This window comes from Triplophysa dalaica, chromosome 10, assembly GCF_015846415.1.
Source record: "Triplophysa dalaica isolate WHDGS20190420 chromosome 10, ASM1584641v1, whole genome shotgun sequence".
Lineage (NCBI taxonomy): Eukaryota > Metazoa > Chordata > Actinopteri > Cypriniformes > Nemacheilidae > Triplophysa > Triplophysa dalaica.
The window spans coordinates 16,260,088-16,284,014 of NC_079551.1; the positions used below are offsets into that span (position 1 = coordinate 16,260,088).

Genomic DNA, 23,927 nt, shown 5'->3' on the forward strand with positions numbered 1-23,927 from the left:
ATGTGATATTGACTTTAAATCAACTAAATGAGAACATACTGTAAAAACAATAGTTCAATTTCGAAGTATTCCTGTTGCAATATTGTGTAGCCTATACTTTGGTTCATGCAATATTTTAAATAGAGGTGTACATCAGTAACAGTTCTCTTTTAACCAAATAAAAACTTTATGTCCCATAACTTAATTTATTCATATATATATATACAAAAAATGATTTACAGAATTTTTTTTGGACTCTGCTTACAAGTATACTGGCACATTTTTGCTATGGCCTTGTTTATATAAATCAGTGTTTCCTAATCCTTATCCTGGAACACCCCGATGCTGCATCGATGTCTCCATTTGCTGACACACCCAATTCGGGTGAAAGAATCTCTTCTAATGAGCTGATAAATTGGTGTGTTAGCTTAAGGAGACACCCAAAAGGTGCAATGTTGGTGGGTCCTCAAGGACCAGGACTGAACAAAACTGTCATATAAACATTATATTCACATACGATAAACCCGAAGCATTCGCGCATGTATATTCAGAGCTCACTCCGGATTTGTTGTATAATTGACACTCATGCTGGGACGCGAGAAACAAGGAACAGCCCCCTTCTGCTGGTAGCATTGCTCCTGTCTAACCCCCCTCCGCCATAGACTGCACCTCATCTATCTATTCCTCACCGCGAGGCTGTGACTTTAGGACGGCGCGCACCGGCTCATGGTAAAACATCACTTTTTCTATGAAATTAAGTAGGGTAGTAGATTTCGTTTATAAAATGCATTTTGTTTCTTACATAATTGGCTAGGACAGACTGTTTCCAAAAGCAATTTGCTCATATGACAGGTGACAGGTAAAAGTTAATACAGACGATAAATATAGATATGGATGAATGTAGGATAGAGATAACTGTTGGTCGTATTTTAAGCAATAAGTATGTTTAGAAAAAAATATTTGGTTAGCTGTTTCGCTATTCAATTAAAACGTTGATCGAATTGTGAAATCGATCAAATTAAACTTGACTTTAAACTTACTAATAAACGTGGCATTATTTTTCGTTTAAGTGAAACCTAAATGCGTTTAGGTGCAAGTAGGCTACAGTGCAAAAATTAATAGTTGCAACAAATTAGATATAAAATGAATGTTAAGACAATAGGTCAAACTGCACTAATAAGAATATATTCGATTAAAATAGTATTGTTAAAAATACTAGGCTACGTAAACACATTTCAACACAAAGATTACAACACATTGTACAAATTGCTTTAGTATACACGAATACTTTAAAATAGGTCGTATCCAACTGCATGTTAGAATAGCTTATTTATGTCCATGTGTTAAAATAATTTCAGTTCAAGCTAATTAATTTACAAACAAAAGTCTTATTTAAATTTGGAATAAACCTTCGGTGTCTTTTTCTATCGATTTTATGAAGCTGACAGATTCAATTTGACCTCCGAATAGAGATGCTGTTTTTTAAGCTTTCGATTATCTCAAATTCCTCGTTTATGTTTGTTCTAAAATAGGTAAAATAATTTTGAAAGGCGACTAAAACGAAAAGGGCTTTGTGGTTACCAGACATGAAAATATAAAAGAAATCGCAGTTATCCGTCAAAACTATTTAGACAAAATTAAACGAACAGTCAAGAGTCGAAACGCTGCGTCCCGAGTTGCAAAATTGTAACACTTAAGGAAATTCATATATGGATGCAAATAAATCGCTTAGTGTAAATATAACAGTTATTGTCATGAAATAGTATGCAAATGAACTACAGGCATTGCAATTTTAAACAACCAACATGTACAATGAGAGATGCATGAACATCGCCTACACAAGCCATACTGCCTTTGATGTTATTACTAACTGGATATAGGCGTTCTAGGATATGTTTCCGTTTTTAAATTTAAGTCACAATTTCAATTCATGTTGAAAAGAAACTGTGACACAGACGCATTTGACATCTAAAATCAAAGAAAATAAACAACTGGTAATTCCTGCCTACATTGCACCCTCTCTCTCTCTTTTTTCTCCCGCAAACACACACACTGAGAGACCAACACACACACCTTGATGGCTGTCTGACAGCTTTTGAAATTATGCTATTTTTGGTAGTTCTATTTTTTTTAACTGTTTTAGGATGTGTCGTCTGGTTATAATGTTTGTTACATTTTTTTTCTTTTCCATGCATAAATGACATTATATTTGAATTTATGCCTTGAGCTACGAACTTCTGCCTAAAAATGTTATGTCGTTACGATTTATTGAAATTTTGTTGTACATTTTCCACTCATAATATAAAATAAGAGACTTTAATCTAAATATGAACCGTGTGAACCGGTTTGCATAGGCCTATTTCTGTAATAATTTGAGCAAAGACCACATAGAAAACCTAATTCTGTTTTAGGAATTTAATTATGAGTTATCAGAGATACATTCTGATGTATAATTTGCAATAAAACACCAACCAACAATCAACGGCGCAACAATTAAAGATAAATTATATATTTTTTCACAAAAGATGCCATGCAGAACTTTAAGTGAACTCGATCAATGAAATTTCATTGCATCATTATTGCATCATTGAACTATTTAATAGCCAAAGCAGAAATGCATTCAAGCAGTATAATGTTCAATTAAATACACAAATGAAATAAAAACGTAAAAAAGTGGCAAAGCATCAGTTAAAAATAAGTAAAAGGTCTATACCAAGTGCTTTCCACGCTCGTGTTGCCCATCACCATCGGTTTGAAGAGAGAGTGACAGGTCTTTGTTGGTGAATAGAAATCAGTGGCATAGGAGAGAGGGAGAACTCCTCCTACCCAATTACCCAAGCTGGGCAGGCGTTTGCTCTCTTCACAAATAGGACACAGGATCTCTAACACACACAGTCCCAAACCTGACTTTCATGCATTCGGATCCCCAGTAGGAGATTGGGACTATCTGAAATCGCACGTTTTCAAACTTTTGACGCGTAAACATCCGATCCAGTCTTCTGATTTGCCTTATATCATCCGGACTATACTTTTTGCCTCTCCTGCCTACGCAGACATTGGAGAATTGGACTGGTCCCTGCCTCCCAGATTCTTCTCGCTTTCTCCATCAAAGTCCGTCGGCTCTGTTTTTAAGGTATTGATTGCATTTGTGTGAATTTGTTGGTGCAGATCCTTTCGGATGTTTTAAGGATCCGGACAGTTGTATATGGAAGTTGTGGGGTGCAAGGCGAAAGAAAGCAGTTGCACATTGCGTCCAGCAGCCATGCTTTTCCACGGCATCTCTGGGGATCATATTCAAGGGATCATGGAGGAGATGGAGAGGAGATCTAAAACGGAGTCTCGTCTGGCTAAAACCGTTCAGATGAACGGCCGAGAGACGGTAAGATTTTGAATTGAGTCGTTTGATTTTTATTGAGGTAAATCTTGGTCCCCTTTGAACTATTTTTACTACATAACTCCGTCTTTTCACCATGCTTAACAGCATGTGATCAACTTCTAAAGTATATAAATATACAGAACAACACTGATGCTGCAAAATCTAGTCTTAGACCCTCGTTTTAAATTATAAGCAGGCCTAGAGAATTATGCACATGAAGTCAGATAGAGATTTGCGAAACGTGTTAAATAGTCAATTCTACGAATGGGGTGATAAAACTATAATTATTAATTTGTAAGCAAAATTGCATTTATTACAAATACATGTAAGAATAAATACACAAGTTTTTGTTTTATTACTATGACGAAAGGCCTTATTTTAGTATGCTATCTATCCAATACGGTTCATGCATTTAGAATGTAGTTACGAAAATTAAATGAAAACGTTTGTAATGTAATGTGCATGATATTTGACTTTTAATTAGTATCTTTTGCTTCTCTGTTAAAACGTGCAACTTGCGCTCTGTTAACAATAATAAGTTTTATACTAATATGTTGTGTTTCTGTCTAGTTGTAGCTATCTCTCGAAATTACAGAGGTATATGTTGAACCTCAGCTTTCACTGACTCGATCTCTTTTGCTTTTCTTTTTGCTTGTTCGTTTATTTAATTTTCTGAAGACAATGCCCTCCATGAGCCCAGAGAAGCCTGCCTTGTGCGCCGGCTGCGGTGGCAAAATCTCCGACAGATACTACTTACTCGCCGTTGATAAACAGTGGCATTTACGGTGTCTGAAGTGTTGTGAATGTAAACTGGCCCTCGAGTCTGAGCTCACGTGTTTCGCAAAGGATGGCAGCATTTACTGCAAAGAGGATTACTACAGGTAAGATCTAACTTTTAGGCAAGAGTCAGGCATGTTCAATCGGCCTAGGCCTTAGTTAGTAAGGCAGGCTTGCAAAAGATGAAGCTAAAACTTAACACACACTCTCGGGCAGATTAGAGAGTGAAAAGAATTGGTGACAGCAGTGCCAAAATCCAATGCAAACCACTGACCCATATAGAGATCTGCAGTGATTATCTGACACGATTTAACTTGAGCTTGTTTCTTTATCAATTGATGCGCAATGCACATTAATGCATTATCGGCCTTAAATATTTAGGCTACACACATTTCTCATTTAATCTAATTATACGAATAAAATGTTGGCCAAAACTAATATAATTTATTCAAAATAAAAATGTAAAAATATTTTGTTCTGAGTTCAAGCTATAATGACCTGACAACAAATCTCAATTGTTTATTTTTGTATAGGGTGCGTAGTGTTAAAACAAGCCACAACTTCAATCTATTGTTAACATGTTTGTGTTCAATTTTCATTTGTGCTCTAGCATTAAAATAATTATTCCGTCTGTCTGTCTATGTTTAAATAAATGTCCTGACACTTTGGTTTAATTTAGGCTATTTTATAAATATATTTTTAAATGTACACGCGAGCATTGCGTATGTTTTTTCATTAGCCTATTACATCGTTTTTGAAGTGTTAGCGATACATACTTTGTTATTTTGATTTTAAACGTCATTTCATGTTTCAGAAGGTTCTCCGTGCAGAGATGTGCCCGCTGCCACCTTGGAATCTCCGCCTCGGAAATGGTGATGCGCGCCAGGGACTCCGTGTATCATCTGAGCTGCTTCACCTGCACCACATGCAACAAAACACTGACCACGGGTGACCATTTCGGCATGAAAGAAAACTTGGTTTACTGCCGGGTTCACTTCGAGACCCTCATTCAGGGAGAGTATCCCCCTCAATTAAACTACGCTGAATTAGCGGCCAAAGGCGGGGGCCTCGCGTTGCCTTACTTCAACGGCACCAGCACGGTGCAAAAAGGAAGGCCGCGGAAGAGGAAGAGTCAGGCGATGGGGATAGATATCGGCAGTTACAACTCAGGTGAGATGTTTATTAATAGCCTACTCGAAAATAAGCCTATTTTTGATGGTCGACAATTATAAAAAAACGAATTTGTTCTGGTCAAATTTATATTACACAGTGTTTTGTTTAATTACATGCAGGATTTCTGACCAATTCTAATACTTATACAAATTCTGGAGCAGCTTTCAATGTTTTTATTATTAGCCTACTACTATATTATATTAATTGTATATTGTTCTATAATCAAATTGAGAAATTATAATACTATTCAAGGTAACATTGTAATGACACTTGGCACTTGTAAGTGTTTATTTATATATGCGTGTATTTTTGTAAATATCATTTTATTCAACATCAGTAGGCCAACAGCAGTCAAAATACATCTCGCTTTTTTCTCGCCCCTGATTGGATCCGATTAATTATAGGTCTGGCTCATTAGTGCGTCATCATCAAACATCTAATTTGAAATTCTCAAAGGAGTGAACCCGTGACCCAACCCCACGTGCAGGAATCACTACAATTGAAGATCATTCGCCTACAGGCCTTCTATACCCGTAGCCTATATTGTAAATCGGTTCGGCATGATTAACATTCTATTCGAATTTTCTGAATTCAGAAACAAAATGTCATAATAATACATCCCCGCTGCGCCTGTTTTGTTGTGGCTGTTACAATTACAGTCTGCGTGGAGAAAAAAGTTGGCTTTGTGTGCCAAGTATCTGCCGTTCTTCATGAATGGAGAGAAATAAGGCCTGTTAATTGTTCTCAGTTAATTGAATGTGACGTCGGAATCTCTGGCTCTCCACCAGCTCTGATTCAGCCACAGGAAGGTCATTGCTGTTCTCGTGACACTGAAACACTTTTTCAAAGCAGTTATTCATAACAACGTTTCAAGTATTAAAGGAACGCAAATCAATCCGACTTGAAACTCGTGTATTTTATTAGTTTAATAGGTGTTGTGAACATTATCCTATCTGTTTGTCGCAATTTTTTATATAGTTTTCAAGTTAATACGACTTCTGTTTAAATTACTTTTAGGGACATGGTAATTATTTAAAACTGATTGGATTATTTTAGAATATCCTATTTTGTAAACTGAATGGATTATTTTGGAATATCCTATTTTGTAAACTGAATGGATTATTTTGGAATATCCTATTGTTTGAATTATTATTAGGCTATTATTAACTATTATGAAAACTGATAATATATTTCATTCTCTTTTTCTAAGGGTTCTTCGTTTGTTTTATCATTTGTGCAGGTATTTTCTTTTAATTAAATTTCTATACTTTCATAATATTATTTAAGATTTAAACTATTTTAAAGCTTATTTTTATAAATATTTTTTTGCGTTCAAAACCTTACATCTTATCTGCCGCACAAAATTCAGTGTAAATCCCAGGTCAGTCGTGCAGATACTTGTTGCATATTTGCAGATAGAGACCTCTGGTGGCAAAAAGTAACGTGGGTCGTAAAGGTAACATGCATGAGGACATTATTCAAAGTTCTACACTATGAAATGTAAAATTATTAATATTTGGAATTTATATTTTTACTGCTGCATGTAAATACAAATAAAAAAATGTTTGATTCATTTGGTTATTAATTACACTGATGCTCAGCATCAGAGCATCAGTGTAATTATTAACCAAATGAATCAACTGGATCAGCATTTAACATCAAAACTGACACTTTTAAATTATGTAAAATTTTTCATCTTTTCTTGGCACACACTAATATTTAGTTTGCAGGTATTAATGGTTATATTTTCAAACTCCATAATCTATCGAGCGCAGTAAATTACGCTGATACGATTTAAGAAACGATGCATTAATACGACGCTTTTCATCGTGCATGCCAGCATTTCTAAATTCGGATAAATGTTGTAGGTGTTCAAATAGTAAATTAAATAGCAAACGTTGAAAATGATGTTTAATTTGACCGAATTCATAAATACCATTATCAAGGAATTAAATTACTGCCGAAGTATTTTAAATATAGGCTACGTTGTGGTAAATGTTAATGTAAATACACGTATGTTTAAAAAGGGCTAATAAAAAAAATAACCTCAATGATTTTAACTACAGCTCGCTTGCATCAAGCACCTTTGCAATTTAGAAAACGCAATTTAGTTGTGTATTTTTATAATCCAATACTCACAAAACTCGACACGTACTCTATTTGAGCAAACACCAGACACATTTGTTTATTTTTTCGTTACTATTTTCCCTTATATTTTTTTCTGCTCTCTTCCCTATACTAAGGTTGTAACGAAAACGATGCAGACCATTTGGATCGCGATCAGCAGTCCTACCCTCCATCCCAGAAGACGAAGCGCATGCGCACGTCCTTCAAACACCACCAGCTCCGCACCATGAAGTCCTATTTTGCCATAAATCACAACCCAGATGCAAAGGACTTAAAACAACTCGCCCAAAAGACGGGTCTGACCAAGAGAGTTCTTCAGGTAAGAGTCACCTAATCTCTGAGCCAATTAGATTCCATCCCACATTCACACCCATCATCTCATCCTTGAGTTGTTGTTTTTCTGTTGTCATCCATCCTTATTTCAGGGACATTTTTAGTTGTGCCATGTCATGTAGTTTCACATGTTGTCGAGCAATAGCTAGGAAATCTAGAAAACGTGTTTGATTCTAAGTAACTGAGTAGTTTGTATTCTAAATGGAGGATTAATTCAAGGGGCAATACTGATACACTGAAAGGTCCATTGAGGAACTTTTAAAAAGCCAATATCTGACCTAAATTGGATTGTGTCCATTTGTTTTTTGGTAGACTCCGTATATGCAAAAGATCGTCTTAGCGAAAGTTGAGGCCTACTGCAGTTCCCTCCTTTCACTTGTTCAGTAGTGATACGTTTTGTGATGTCAAATTTTATTCACTTGTATAAGCACAGGGACAAATATGAGATTAATTCGAAGCAGAACACAAAAAGAGTAAAGACACTGGGATTGGTTTGCAGGTTTGGTTCCAAAACGCACGGGCCAAATTCAGAAGGAACGTTTTGCGGCAGGAGAATGGGGGTGTTGATAAGGCTGATGGCACATCACTTCCACCGCCCTCGTCCGACAGCGGTGCTCTGACCCCACCGAGCACAGCCACCACACTAACTGACCTGACCAATCCCTCTATCACCGTAGTAACATCAGTGACCTCTAGTTTGGACAGCCACGAATCCGGGAGTCCCCCACAAACTACCTTGACAAACCTTTTCTAACACGGATTTGTTTTTGTTTCCTTTGTCCCCTTTTATTTCGAGATTTTTTTCCTGTCCACTTTTTGGAGACCAGACAAAGACCTTTGGAAAGTAAACGAAAATGAGAGACCTACTAAATGTGTAGCATTTGCAACCGCGTGGCAGCTGAGTTTGTTAGTACTTGTTAATTATTTGTTTTTGTGTTAAATCTGCACAGTCATGTCATTTGACACGGTGAGCGCTTATACGGTTGACATTCAGAGATTTTAGAAAATTAGTTCTTTTTATTTTATGTGAAAAAACGATTACATTATAATGTGAGTTTAAGTTTTGCATAAGACATTAATAACCCACATTTGCTTAAAAAATGGTTTACGCTTTACAATAAGGTTGTGATTAATGCATTAGCTAACATGAACCAACAATGAGCAATATATTTTTTCAGCATTTATTAATCTTTGTTCATTTTAGTTTGTGCCAGCACAGCTCTTTGGTGCATTGACTAATACAAACAGATACAACATTTGATTTTAAAAAGAATCAGTAAATACTGAAATGAACTAGATTATTTAATGCCGCAGAAGTTTGTTCATTGTTAATACAACTTATATTAGCAAATACAACCTTATTATAAAATGTTACCAAAAATGTATCTGCACACAATGTGTCAGCATACATGGTATGTTTACTGCATTCACGCATATTTGGTATGGAAAAAAAAGATATATTTCTAAGAATTTGCTGACATAATAAATTATTTATTTGTATTTCAAAAGATATTTTGATTTGGACTCATATTCTGTACCTTTAGATTACAGCCCTACGGATGATCATTTTAGCTCTGTTCTGTCACTGATGCTGGACTGCAAAGGAAAATCAAACTGTACATCTGTACATCATCTGTACAGTGATAATGCCAGCATCCCATTTTGGCACGACGTGGTGCAATATCAGTCCTCCAGATCATATTTTCGAGTTGGCCTAATAAATTGTTTCTGAAGTAGCTAATTTTAACCCTGTCAGTCTGTTTGGCCTCAACAAGTGGGCCAACTGTTTTGAATTAAGAGATCCAGTAAATAAATACTCAGTGACAATATGGTGCCCAGTAGGAAACATTATGAGCGAGTCCCTCATGCTGAATGTAGGTTCCAGCGTGCTTGTGAATGCTAAGCAGGAAGCTCCTACTGCTTTTATGAATTCCGAAAATTCAAGATTGATAAAAGCCCGCTGCAAGTAAATCAGAGGAGAAACACCTCATCAGTCCCTTTTTCTTTTCCTCCCCTTTAATATCAAAGCACATGATTTTATTTGAGTTTTTTTAAACAGACCCTTGCCACTGAACAGACCAAAAAATATTTATTGTGGGTTGTTGGAGGCGCGGGGCAGAGTAAGAACATTTCCTTGTGTGATGAGAAGATTTGTTCTGTTGTAGAACAAAGCGGTACACTAGATCTACTTCATCAAGTAGATGCTTAACTCAGTTCTACTATGTGCCTTATGCGATAACTTGGAAGAGAGTTTGTGATATTCAGGAGATACATGTTTGTTTGTTGAATGATTTACATCCTTGGAACGCCTCACTAGTTTTGTACTGTTCTGTTTTCCATCTGATTTTGGAAGATCTTTTTAATAGTGTGTTCTGTTACGAGGGGGCAGCGATGTCATAGAAAGCAGTTGTGCACTCTTTCTGATATAGTTGGTAAATCCGAGAATCATATATATTGATCTTCGTGTTAATAGTACAGTACGTGTTCTACCAAGATTGTCCATGTTTCCTTGTTTCTTGAAAAATTATGGTGTATAGAAACTATTTCCCCTTAAATATTTATGGACCAAACAGTTGTTATATCTTATTAAATTTGTGTGAATAAAAATACTTTGCTTTACCAGAGTTTTATTTGTCATTACACGAATCATTTTCATGTTGTTATTCAAAGCCAAAAAAAATCTGCTCGCACCCAAAACACCCAAGATCGCCCTAAATCAAAACCCTTGCACGTTTTGCTTTCATTTTGACATCGATCTGAAACTAATGTTTGTTGTTACAAAGTAATGCCCCATGGATTTGAACCAAAGCCCTGTAGACAATTAGCAAAGAATGAGGATTGCTTTTTAATGCATGAACATTCATAAAGTAATACAAATCAAAGGAATGATAGAAAGCATTAAATAAACCTTTCAAAGCAAGGTTACTCTGTAGTTTAATATATTGTTACTTTATGATTTTTTTTCAGGGAGAACAAATCTTGGGGCATTACAGCCATACTTCACGACGTTTGAAAATTCCCTAAAGTATTTAAAGAAGGGGGAAAACATTGATCGGAATTCTTCACCATTGAAGACAAAGACAATATTAGGATAAGATATTAGAGTGATAAAAATCTACCCAAAAAAATTTAATCCAAATTGTTTTCTTTTTTTAATCCTGTCCTGAATGTTCAACACCATCTTTGTGAGAGAATCCACAACAAATGGGATATTTTTTTCCATGTGGCCTGTCAAAACAGGTCGGCAATTTCAAGAAAAAAAGCAGAAAACACAAAGAGAAATAAAGTTGTACAGTATTGTTGATGTACATATAAGAGCAATCTTACTCCAGGAGGCGACTGGAGGAGATGGGAGACTGAAAATCCTGCACACGCACCCACACACAAACGCATGCATGTCTACACACATACACACTGAAAACAACCTTGTAATTCTGCTTGCTGTAAAACCTTCCTGTGCCACAAATGTTACTCACCATAAACACACAGCCTTCCTTAAACTTGGCAGCAAAATGTCCAGCTAAGAGAAACTGAAAAGAAAGACCATTAAACACCATATGAATGTGCTATAAAATGAAAATAAGTAAAAAAAAAGAGGAGTCACCTTTTTTTGCATGCATTTCACATTGCCTATTTCGAATGGGTATTTTATATTGATGTTTTATTTGTTGTCTATTGTGTACTAAAACGTGCAAAGGAATTTTCCTTTTAAAGCCAAAATCCTAAGATTAAAAACAAAAGAAACAGTGGTGAAAGCATGCTTCATTTGACAATAAAAGATGATTGTCTAAAAAACAATACTGGTTTTAGGATGTGTTGCTTTTTGTGGTGTACAATAAACTATCAATCAAATACATTTCAAACAGTATTGTTTAATTTTACTGTTTAACATATTCTGACCATATTTGGAAAACTACATTGAACTCTAAGAGTACACCTTTTAAACAATTGCTGTATTATATGCTCATGTCTGTGTTAAGGGTGCTAAACAGAGTTTGGACAAGCATGGGGGCCCAGTAAACAGAAGAGTGTTGAATTCCAGCTATGCCTGAGATGTCAGTGTAGCTGCATCACCGATCTTCTGCTTGTAAGATCTAGATGTGGTGCAAGACCACAAAACATTCTTTCAGTCCACAGACCATCCCCACACACACACTGGGAATGGTCTTGATAATGCCTAAGCTAAGCTTCATATGATAATGTCTAAGGGTTCTGGTTTTAAATGACTGATAAGATAAACCTAAAGTTCTAACAGTCGTATCAAAGTTAGATTAAGCTAACATCACATACTGTTTGGGTGACAGAGACCAAATATGTATGTTTTATAGTGCTGTCAAACGATGAATCTCGATTAATCACATCAACAATAAAGGTTTGTGTTTACATAATATATCTGTGTCTGTATACTGTGCATATTAATTTTGTATTTATAAATTCATGCAATTCACACTGTATATCCTGCACTTGCTAGTTTCACTTCTGGTTAGACCTAAACTACATTTCGTTACACTGTACTTGTATATGTGTAATGACAATAAAGTTGAATCTAATCTAATCTAATATATTTAATAAAAAAAAAAAATAGAAAAAAAATATTACATATATAATACATATATATACCGTATATCCTAAATATACAGGTATGTGTATGTTTATGTGTTAATAAATTCAAAGGTAATATGCACAGACATTTATTATGTAAACACAAACTTTAATTCTGGATGCGATTAATCGTAATCATTCGACAGCTCTTAGTTTTGTATGGCTACTTATTCATTAAACTAATAAACATTTTCTTTGAAAACAAATGTTAGCTGGGCAAATTAAAGTTGAATTGACATGTGATCAGAATCAGACAGTTTCTGTATTTTAATTCTAGCTCCTGCAACGCCTATACGGTCCCTGCAGGTTTGATCTCCAGGAAAACACACAATCTTTAAAATGTCTTCATAGCACAGCATGTTTACTTGAAAAAAGCAAAATTGCATAGCAGAACCATTTTTGATTCCCCAGGGAACCAATAACACTCAAATGTTCTCATACCATTATTTCTAATGATGATATATTCTGGATACTTTTTCCACCTCAAAGAACATTTAGTAAAGTTCTTTGGTTGCTCTTGGAAATGTTATTTATGGAGCCACTTAGCCAAAATGGCTCTGCTATGGCATAATTTTTCGAGTGTTCCTATGGATAAAAGCATCTGCTGAAAGTATTTGTAATACCTTTACAAATAAACAAAAAAACAAAATACAATATATGCAGAGCTATATGCAGTAGTTTTTGGGAGAACTCCGCAGACAAATTCGAGTGCCTCTTTACACCCACGACTAAAGGGAGTCCTTCAAAAATGAGGACCTGGTGAGATATCAAAAGGAGGCGATGATTAGTCACACTGGAGGATTTATTCATCAGCACATGAAGGAGTGGACGGTCACCGTAACCAGAAGCAAACAGAACGCTATCCTCCCCTGCAGACTGCGACTATACGGAAATCCCGCATACATGAGGAGCCACACAGTGTGATGAAGTGATACAGTATCATAACTGGGCATGCTGTGTTCCTGACACGGAGTGTTATGAATTACAAAAAATACAAAAAAAAAAAAAGTATGATGGTTATACATTCTGCATTCTAGTCCAAAACATAATGTGATTGGACACTAACACCTATACATACCGCGTTTTAGAAAAGATCTCAATAATGTCTCAAACGTCCAATATGCACATTTTAATATTGATTTAATGGATCTATTTTAAATACTTCTATAATCTCACTCAGGGGCGCATGGTATTTTTTAACTGAGGGGGACCAAGCTGTCAGCAAATAATTTCAACTAAGAGTTATTTCACATAATTTGGGTTTTAACTAGTGCTCAACTAGTTACTTTGCGTAATTTGGGCTAATGGTTTGCACTAAAAAAGCATTGGAAAAACACAAATGAACAAAGGCCTACATAGCAAAACCAGCAATGCAAGATCTATCTGTTATTTTCCAATCATCCACCAAAACTTCACGCCTTCTGCAAAATTTGTTTTATATAAACATTAAAACATAAATCAGTAAATTTACCTTATACAGTACATTGGGTAAGATGATAATGTTATACCAGGACCTTAATTTAGTCTTGCAAGTCCAGCTAAAACATTATTTCCTGATGATAAATTGTTTGGTTTATCCAACCATTCTTTATGTCTTAATTCACTATTTGCCTCTGTCCACTCACATAGTCATGCTCTCCATATTTTGCTGTGTTTTCTTAGTGCAAAAGACTAGCTATACAAATAAATAACAAAACTAATCTGCCACATATGGGAAAAGTCAACAGTCATACCATACTTACAAACTTACCTTTGGTTTTTGAATAAACAAGTTGATTTACTTTTGTCTCTTCATTGCCTTTTTGTGGCTGTTTTCAGTCAAGAGAAAACCCAAACTCAGTCATAGAAGATGGCATTTGATCACTATGGTTACCCCTACCACAGGCACAATGGAAGCAGCTAACAGCTCCTCATAGGACCCCGAGGACGGGGTCAGGAGTCGTAGCAGGCTAGCAGCGTAAACGCCGGTGGCCGAGCCAATTCTGAAGCAGTGACGACAGGCCTGTCCACCACTACTTAGGCTAATGTACATAACGGAAACCCTGATTGATCCTCAGTTTTACCGCCTTTCGTAGGAACAGTGAGGGGGACGGATCTGGTCACTGTGAATCTGAAGGGGTGCCATCTGCACGCCTGATCTCACTATGACAACAATTGGCACATCAATGTCTATTTTGTCTGTCATGAACAAACTTAAGAGAATCTTGACAATTTTCTAAAACTAAAACCTCCTTTAAGTCTCTCGAGTTGAAAAGGAGAAACCTCTGAGCAATAAAATGCTCCTCTGGGGAATTCTCAAAGTGTCTCTTATGGACGTGTGTGCCTCAGAACACACAGTGTTGTGTAAACAGCAGAAGTGTGTGTCATGTGGACTCCTGTGCTTTTGTGACTGACACACAAGAATGAGCCTGAGAGGGACACACGCACACATACACACACAGACACACACAGACAGGTACATTGCATATACACCGCTGAGGCAAGAAAGCAGAAGCCCAGTGTCATATGATGTGTACAGTCAACCTGACATACTTGTGTATGTGTGTGTGTGTTCTCAGACAGTAGCAGTTCCACACCAGCACCCTTTCTCCTGGGAAAGTATGCATATCACTCCCCACTTCTGTGTCAGAAAAACATGTTCATGTACCGTCTGCACCCAACACACACACACTCTGACCCTGAGGGCCTTGCAGTAGCAGCTGCAGATTAAACGTCAGAGGTTTTGTGAAAGTAAAGGTCAGAGGTCAATGACTTACATGCAGGTCGAGTGCGTGGGTGGATACACAGGCATATTGCTCGCCAGTGAAAGCACAGATACAAATTCATACATTTATACAGGTGTACAGGCTCTCTCTCTATATATATACAGGTATAGTGTATATATACTTTTAATAGTACATAAAAAAGTTACTGCAAGCAAAATATGACTTTTTCCCTAAACTCATATTTAAACTCTTGGCATTGTGCTTCTTTGTACAATGGTTTATTTTTTATCACTTTTTTTATTTCACATTACACAATATGAAGCTCAAATTACCCATGATGCAGAATTTCTAAGTACTGGTAGTGACACAGGTGGGATAACCTGAATCTTTAACCACAATCTTTCAACATCAATCAATCATTATCAACAATCTTGCTTCCGCAGAAGACAAAAAAAGATATTTTAAAGAATGTTGGTAACCAAACAATATTATATCCTACTGACTTCCATTGTATGGGCACAAAACTACTGATCACATTTCTTAAAACCTTTTCTTTTGAGGTCCACACAAGAAAAATCATATATGCTTTAATTGATATGATGTTGAATAATGATTTATCAGTTTGGTTGAATTATCCCTTTAATGATAGTCTCAGTATTATTGATCTATTTAAATGAATAATAATGTATATAAAGATAAATCATTTGTTCTGAGACTATAGGCAATTCATAAACAATAAATGTGGATTGTCGAAAATGTCAAAGAAGCGAGAACAGCCTGAATTCCACGACTGCAGACACACGAGCAAAAAAAGACCCAGACAAAAGCAGACGTCTGTGTTTCCATACAGGTGAGATGACTCTTTTTATATTGACAGCTGCATTGATAAATTAAATCAAGATTTTTTACAATACGAATAAAAAAAACATTGTTTCTGGGGCAAAGAAAAACACGACCCTAAAAAAGCAAAGCTAATCTACATTCCAAAAACATACAAAATCAAACGACTCAAAACAAATATCTAAAAAAAAGTTCACATTACAGAACCGCCATTGTTCTACTTTTGGAACAATCAACTCATTGGATTATTACTCAGATTCCGAGACAACAGATTCGAGTGTCGAAGCTTCACTGCAGCATGCAGTCATAACAGCTGCTTCTTATCCATCTATCTAATTATTCCCTCAGAAACCAGAAATTTGAAGATACTAAAGACAGTGCATATCTGTCACGGAGCACCATTGATCTTATCGAGAGCAAAATGTGGGTGTTGAGGGAGCCCAATATAACCCACGCCATTAAATTTCAGCTTTCCGTTATTCACCAACAGAATTGACAGAATTTCCGCAGACGTTTCTTTTAATCTTCAACGCTTGTTCAAGAAAAGGGGAAAACACACAGTGTGAGCTTTACCTTTCTTATATGGTATTTGTGAGGTGGTTAGCAGAGCTGCTATTGATGTGTCAAGCTAAAAAAGGTGAAACACCACGCAACACTTGTTGATTATCAACTGTCAAAAATGCAGAAGGGAACATTCGTACTCATACGGAACAAAAATACTCCCCTCAAATATCCTGATTGAATGTATTACTACTCTATGGGGTTTCATCTGAACTCAAGATGAAGTACACAATGTAAAAGACAATTCTTTACATGGATAAGTTCACTCAAGATTGTTTCCTGCAAAGGTGATAGATTTTTAGCCGGGGAACATGCACCGCAGGTGGTAGCAAGGTAGACACAGAACACTTGGAAGGATTTTCATTTTGGTCTGTAGAACCACAAAACTACAAAAAATGTCCCAGATTCAAATAATAACTATTTGTGAATAATCTCATGGTGTTTCGTTACTTAAAGAATAAAACACATTCTTTATAATTATTATATTTTTGTCCTGCACAAATCGTGTTAAGTTAAAAATCTTAAAAATGTACTCAGATAATAGAGGCCTATGGACTGTAGCATTTAGACACGGGTTGCTTGTGGTATGCGTTTAAATATGAGCATTGAAACAATTTCATTTAAAAAAAAATGTAAAAAATGGAAATGTATTTGAATATTTGCGTGGTTCTTGCATGGGCAATCTTTTTTTTTCAATGGGGAGAACTAAAAAGGGCAGTCTGTTGTACATGTTATCTTTTGGAGCTATTTATCATTTTTTAGAATTGACATTAAGTACATGTTCCCAAATTCCAGAAGTTACATTACAGTCCATGCAGAAATCAGGCGAGGTTAAGTACAGTAGAATGGATCATCTCTGGTTACAAAACTGAGGTAAAGTGTCTCATGCTTAAGGCTTTTTGCTCAGATTTTGCCCAGATGTTCTGTCTGGACTTGTTGTAGAAAGTCTGTGCCAAAGGTTGAAGATTTGATCAGTTAGTCAGTGAAACTTTCAAAATGTATGCAAGTGTATGTTGTTGTCTATATAAAAAAGTCTGTTCAGATTTTAAATTCTTGTTGTGTATTCCAGCTATTAACAGAATGGAAATTTAGAAAACAAAACACAACAGAACAGAACAGAAGAGAACAGAACAAATAGAATAGATGTCCACAGAACATAATAGGAAATCAGAAATAGACATTGAACTTGCAGAACAGAGTCAAATTTACTGAATAGAATAGAACTACAGCATATAAATGCACATTCAGAAATGTACAGAATAAACACAGTCAAATTTAAAAAAAAAATAGGCAATATAGGTAATATTAAATTAAACATAACATAAAACTAGACAAAACAGAATACAATTCACATCAAATCTGTAGAGCAGAAAAATAACTTACAGAATATAACAGAAATGAAAAGAATAAAATAGAAAAGAAACGTTCAAAATTGAAACGTAAGAGCATTGCGTTAACAACGCAGGGTTGTGTGTTCGATCCCAGGGGATTGCATGCACCTATGTAAAATGTATAGGATAAAACAATGTAAGTCGCTTTGGATAAAAGCGTCTGCCAAATGCCTAAATGTAAATGAAACTCAACACTTTACAGAACAGTCAACAGTTCAATTTTCCAAAATTCGATAGAAACGTACAAAACGTAAAAGAGATGAGAGTACCTTAAAAAATGAAGTTACATTTACAGAACAGAATAGAAAAGATAAGTCTTTTTTTCAGGATTTACTCTTTTCCCTTTGAACGCTTATCCCGTCTGAAGTATCCCACCCCTTGAGCTCCGTGTGTATGTGCGCGCGTGTGTAACACACAGGTCAGAAACGGCGTTTTAAGGAGCGCGCTCACGCACACACTCACAGGAACACACACACACTCCGCATCCGCGCGCAGACAACCCGTGTGTGTTGCAACTTCGGACAGGAACTCAACGGGAGCTCGACCTTGTAGTGACAGATTGAGGCGCCTTCATCCTCATCATCTTTCTCCTTCTCGTCCTCATCTGCGCGAGCTCCAGTTCAGCGCGCGTGAAGCTCGGCTGGCACTTCCTGGTAAGAGTTCATCCAGTCAACTTCAAAACAGCGTACTATCTCACTTTACTGTTTTATTGACATTAAACAAGTGGATTTTTAGTCAGTGGGAAACGTTTTGTGCGATAAAAGTATATACAAAGAGCATTATAACTGTAAATATCTCAAGCGACTGAGAAAAGTTGACAGAAGTTTTGGGCTAACGTTAATGGAGTTAGCGCGCTAAGCTAACGCAGCTTTTGCGTCAATTCATCGAATTTAAAACCCGCAATTATCAGAATTGTGAATAAACATGATTTATGCCATCAGGAATAAACCTACCCGGTCGTGAAAACGGCGTTTCTCAGCCGTTTTCAAGAATGTCGGTTGTGTTTTTAGCAGTCACGCGCCACGTTTAAAGCGCAAGTTGGGCTAAAGCTAAAGTCTGTCAGTCTGACTGACACATGCAGCAGAAATGTGAGGACGATTTCACACCGAATTACACCGACAGAGGCCAAACAGCTTTATTCATCTGTAATATTGGTTTTCTACCCAAATGCCGCAAATACACTGTTTATTAGACAATAGAGTTTGTCTATAAGTTTGGCAAAACTTTCCTTCTTGGAATATGTTTTATACACGCCTGCTCGTAATTTTGAGATTGACAACATAAGCTGACTCTTTAACACGCATACACAGACCTTTTTTATGATCTATCATTTATAGATTTATTTATTTGGTGTTGTAATTTCAAGCTATGCGTAACTCTGATTTGTGAATACCAGTGACACGTACTGTGACGTGGTGCATTGAAGCTAATACAGGGTTTGTCTGCTTCACACTGGACAATGAAGCAGCACAAAAATAAAAATACGGTTTGTAAAATTATCTTGCATAGTTGCCTTATAAATGCTGTGTAAGCTTGTAATAAATCTATAATAAGGGAACATGAAGTAAACATTAGGCTTATAAGACATTATGATTAAACCACTTTTCTGTAATTAACTTGAATTATATGTATATATTTGCATTAAATTGGTAATTTTGTACTCTTGATGTACCATTAAAACCCATACTGCATGACTACTTTTTTTATTGCAAAGTGCACATTTAGGTCTATTCTAGTTTGTTGGATAAGGAGTAATCCGATGTTTTCAAGAGAGCTTGATGGATATTAAAATGGCTGATTTGAAAAAATCAAACCTAAGAAACGTTTTAATATTGAGATTACTTTAGTGCTGTGTGTTTATTCTATGAAACGGCATTCATCATATAATTTCAGTTATGTATACAGTCATACAAATGGATATTTGGTGTTATTATACAGAACGGTTTTGTTAGCGTGCTGTTGCTAGCGTGTGTTGAAGGCCAAGCTGGCGAGTTCAAGTTGTGCTCTCAGCACGTCCGAAAGCAGCACATGCGATTCCTGCAATTTGTCGTTATTACTTTTCACTCCTTTTTTAGGTATTTTAGATTTCCCTAGGAAGCGAACCCGCTCTCATGGCGTAATTACGCGATGCATATGCCACTGCAAACATGGTAATAGAGACGCTGACAGCTTGCATTTGTCATAAAAAATTAGAAAATCTCAGTCAATATGTGCTTTGATCCAACACCAAAACAAATCTGTCGTGCTGGATGCTTTCGGCAGTTGTTGCGTCCTCTCGCAAACGACTGTTAATGGTTCTCAAACAGGATGACATGGAGAGCAGGGAAGAGGCTCTTTGTTTTGAAAGCCTGTGTCTCTTACTACACAATACTTCATGTGTTGCAAATAGCTGGCCACGCCATCATGGCATACTAACACTCATCAGCTTCAGCCGAGTTTCTCCGGCCCAAGGGCTGTCGAGGTCTGTGGCTGGAGAGAGCCGTAACACCCCCTCATTTCTGTATCTTCCACGACAGGACCTTGCTCTATGCACTCAATCAGTCAGGGAAACAAACAGCCGGAGAGAGCTGTAGCAGGAAGCTGTTGTGTGTTTTTTCAGAAGTCATGCCAAAAAGGAACTTTAAGACCTTTGCCAGTTGCCTTTGAGGAGCGGTGAATAAAAAACCCTTAACACATGTCTTAAGCTAGGCCTGGAAGCTTGTGGGGCGTTTGAATTCCTCTGGAGGGTCTAGAGAAGTGGGCCGGTTCCAGGGCTTCATTGCGAGCAGGCATTGGTGGGAGGCCAAGGAGGTGGCGACCGAGGGCTAGTGCCACCATACTGTGATGGCCGGGCGAGTGGCCAGCTTCGTTGACAGTTTAACAGTGAATATTTTACAGCGCAGCATACTGCATGCTGTAAACAGGGGTGAGCTACATAAAGGCTGTTTATCGTGCTTGGGAAGCCTTGGGAAAAAAAAACGACTCTTTTAAGCTGCGCATTAGAGTAAAGCAGATGGCTTGGGCCAGTGTGGCTAGGAAAAAAGCTGGAGATGAAAGCAGGCCAGTTTCTTTGAACAAGGAGTCTGTCACGTTAGTATCTCTGGGTCTCTGGGTCAAAGCGTGTGCTGAGCTGCTAAAAGTCATGGGTTTTTTGCACACGTTGGCCAAATATATCCCAGGGAATCTCATTAATATTGATGTTTTGATGTCACAAGCATTTGTAGTGGTTGAAAACAGGCCAAATGTGTTTTTGCATGTACTTGGTTTTTCAAGATCTTCAGACTGTATTTAACAGCATCATTTGTCGTGGCCATCGGGTTGTCTTTAGCCACAGGTGCAACAGAAGTAGGCCTGTGGGAACATGGGTTAGAATACAAAAACATATCCGCTCCCTTAGTGAAAGTGGAAAGACACGAATGTGAGTAACTACGGTATTTATTTTATTCTCAAAGAGAGTCAGTTGAGATGACTTTGATGACGTCTGCCATTTTGGCAGGAACAGCACTCTATTTAAGCAGCCAGTTTTCATCTGGATCTTGATTTAACATTTGCAGTTATTTAAAGTTCTTTGCCAACCTGATCAGTAAACAGCATGTGATGTTGATGCTGGCGGAAAGTAACTTTAAAATGCTAGTATCACTCATAAACCGTCAATTTATTTGTACGTTTAGAAAAGTCGAGGTCCTTTTCGATTGATCTGCAGGTGTTCCTTCGATAAGCTTTTTATTATTGCTTGCCTTTTGCTGAAGTTTTGTACAATGCCTTCCGTAGGAGGCAAGGAGTCGTGTGCAGATTTATGATACGAAGTTAAACCTGCTATCCTGGGACCCTTTTTATATTTGCAAAAGAGAAAAGCAAAAGGCAGTTGATATCAGCTTGTTTGGAAGAGACAAAAATCTACATTTTTGTATGACAACTCGAGGCCACATATTTAATATGTACTTAAAGTACTTGCATACTCATAAAAACACAACATAGGCAATCAAGGCCAGAAATGTAATCACAAATTCTTGGTTGGCGTGTTTTGCTGGCTTGCGGTCCTGTTGTGCATATTTAACGTATGTTCTTGTGTTACTGTGGTGGGAACAAACCCCATGACTCAGCTGCTGATACCCGAGTTACTTTCAAACGTCTGTGTCAATAAATCAAAAGTTATTGTTTAGGTAGGTATTAAGATGTCAAATGTAGCTCACTTTAATTTACTTGCTCAACAAGAACTCTCTTCACACCGTTCCTCCATCCTGAGAAAACATGCTTGCATTGCATCATAATTTGCGCAATTGTACCTGAAAATAAGCTTGGTTTTTAAATGTATTTTGCGATCACATACACTTGACGAGATCGTTCACGTACAGAGCAAAGCTACATTTCTCCAGAACTTCTCGCTCATGAAAATGATAGATCCTCTGCGGCCTATTAAAGATTCACAAAAGAGCTTCTCTTTGAGTTTTGCTCTGTGTTCTGAAGAAGAGGAAGTGATGGTGTTAGAAGATGGCTTGAGCTTTACAAATGTAGCTCAGGAAAGAGGTGAAGGGGATTTGATGGAGTGCTGTAGCAGGGGTTTGGAGTAGGGAAATTCCTAATGACCGAGTGTAGGAGGCCGAACCTCTCGTAGATCTTATTTACACCATCATGAAGGTGGTGCTTGAGCGGAACTCGACCCGTTATCTGCAATCCTTTGACAGAACTGGTATACGTTTGCAACTATTTGACAGCCAAATGATTATGAAATATTCTATGTAAACAAGTGAAACTGCATTTTTAGGTGTCGTTTACGAATTGCACTCACAGTTTCAAGTACATCTTTTATTATTAAAAGAAATTTAATTTAGGATTTCTGCACCATCTTAAACTAGCTTTGCTACATTTTATCAGGTTATTTAAAGCTGCAGTCAGTAACATTTGCCTTTATATCACCCTCTCTGTTCTTTATAGTTGTAAGTCTTACAGTGTGTTCCCACCAAACGCGAATGAAGCATTAAGTGCCAGTGATTTACATGTTAAGTCAATGCAAAGACGTGATAGGACATCTTGCGGCGCGAATCGAGCGTTTCAGGCATTTGACGAATGTTGAAAAATCTGAACTTTGGGCGAAAATCTGTTAACCAATCAGGAGCTTTCTCTAGTAGTGAAGTGATTATGAAGCTGCGAGCGGAAGCAGAAATCCGAAACAACAATGGAGGACAAATTATCGTTGCTGTATCTGGATATACCCGAAGCTGTATGATACTTTTATTGAAAGAGGAATAAAAAGGATCTTGCTTTGAAGAAAGTATGTGAGGAGGTCGGACAATCTGGTAAGTTGTAAAAAACGCTCTTTACTATATATAGCTATATATATTTATAGACTGGAGCGCAGAAGCCCCTCCCATGACGCTAATTCGCATCTGTTGTGAAGCGAATTTCACATGCAAATGAAGAGAGAAACTCAAAATGTTCAAGCATTCAACTACTCGCGAATTACACAATTTATTCGCGCAAGTCGCGTTTGGTGGGAACGCTCTATTAGTACTTCGCTTAATTCAGTTTGAAACCAAATTATGTCAAACTGACGTCTTCCACGTATTAGTCATTATTATAAGCTTACAGCTACAAATGTGGGTAAGGTAAAGAAACCGTGTTGTGCAATGTTTTATGTACTTTGTTAATACATAATTATGTAATTTTTTTAATATTTTAGCTTTATAAATACAAGAATAACAAATTTAAGTCATAACAGTCGACATCAAACGCTTCCACTGTTGACAGCTCTTTTTAAAAAAGATCTAGTTTAGAATGATCTAGTTTTGTTTTACATCAATCTAGTTGTACTGAGTTGTTGTTGTTTTGGAAACGTCATGTGATAAGGACATCGACCTCAGAGCTTCCTGGTTCGACATGAGTAGGTGGCCACATAGATGGATACTTGATAATTTCGGTTAAGGGCAATCCATCTTAAAGTTTACTTTAGTTGTAAATAAAACACTAGTAAAAAACAATCGGGAGGGATGAAAGTAGTAAAAGAACATTTTATTTCTTTGAAATTAAACTGAGGTGTTGCAACACTGTTGCGTGACTAAGGTACTGAAACGGTTAACTGATGCA

General features: G+C 36.9%; 2 protein-coding genes across 6 annotated transcripts in view; both read left to right on the top strand.

Moving 5' to 3' along the window:
- The first annotated feature begins 581 nt into the window (after nucleotides 1–581).
- On the top strand, nucleotides 582–11,556 carry lhx9 (LIM homeobox 9). 4 transcript variants are annotated; one of them, XM_056757826.1, is made up of 6 exons: nucleotides 582–708; nucleotides 3,148–3,358; nucleotides 4,034–4,236; nucleotides 4,947–5,302; nucleotides 7,549–7,751; nucleotides 8,265–10,706. In XM_056757826.1, exons 2-6 carry the CDS (start codon nucleotides 3,185–3,187, stop codon nucleotides 8,517–8,519), a joined length of 1,191 nt encoding a protein of 396 aa, XP_056613804.1. In that variant the 5' UTR covers nucleotides 582–708; nucleotides 3,148–3,184; the 3' UTR covers nucleotides 8,520–10,706. The 4 variants fall into 4 exon arrangements, with proteins under 4 accessions (XP_056613804.1, XP_056613806.1, XP_056613803.1 ...); XM_056757828.1 differs by lacking the exons at nucleotides 582–708; nucleotides 8,265–10,706 and adding an exon at nucleotides 10,733–11,556 and having other exon boundaries at nucleotides 2,854–3,358; XM_056757825.1 differs by lacking the exon at nucleotides 582–708 and having other exon boundaries at nucleotides 2,854–3,358.
- Nucleotides 11,557–18,245: 6,689 nt separating this feature from the next.
- Nucleotides 18,246–23,927, top strand: part of nek7 (NIMA-related kinase 7) — a 75,603-nt gene continuing 69,921 nt past the window's right edge. The window contains exon 1 of one of the 2 annotated variants that reach the window (XR_008907824.1): nucleotides 18,246–18,517. The gene's annotated coding sequence lies outside the window, so the exon portion shown is untranslated. The remainder of the gene's footprint in view (nucleotides 18,518–23,927) is intronic. The other variant, XM_056759615.1, reaches the window with a different exon arrangement.

Excerpts from the sequence above, each read along its gene's own strand:
- lhx9 (XM_056757826.1), top strand. The coding sequence starts at position 3,185 with ATGGAAGTTGTGGGGTGCAAGGCGAAAGAAAGCAGTTGCACATTGCGT. Across the intron at positions 4,237-4,946 it reads TGCAAAGAGGATTACTACAG|AAGGTTCTCCGTGCAGAGAT; the intron begins GTAAGATCTAAC and ends TTCATGTTTCAG. Across the intron at positions 5,303-7,548 it reads TATCGGCAGTTACAACTCAG|GTTGTAACGAAAACGATGCA; the intron begins GTGAGATGTTTA and ends CCCTATACTAAG.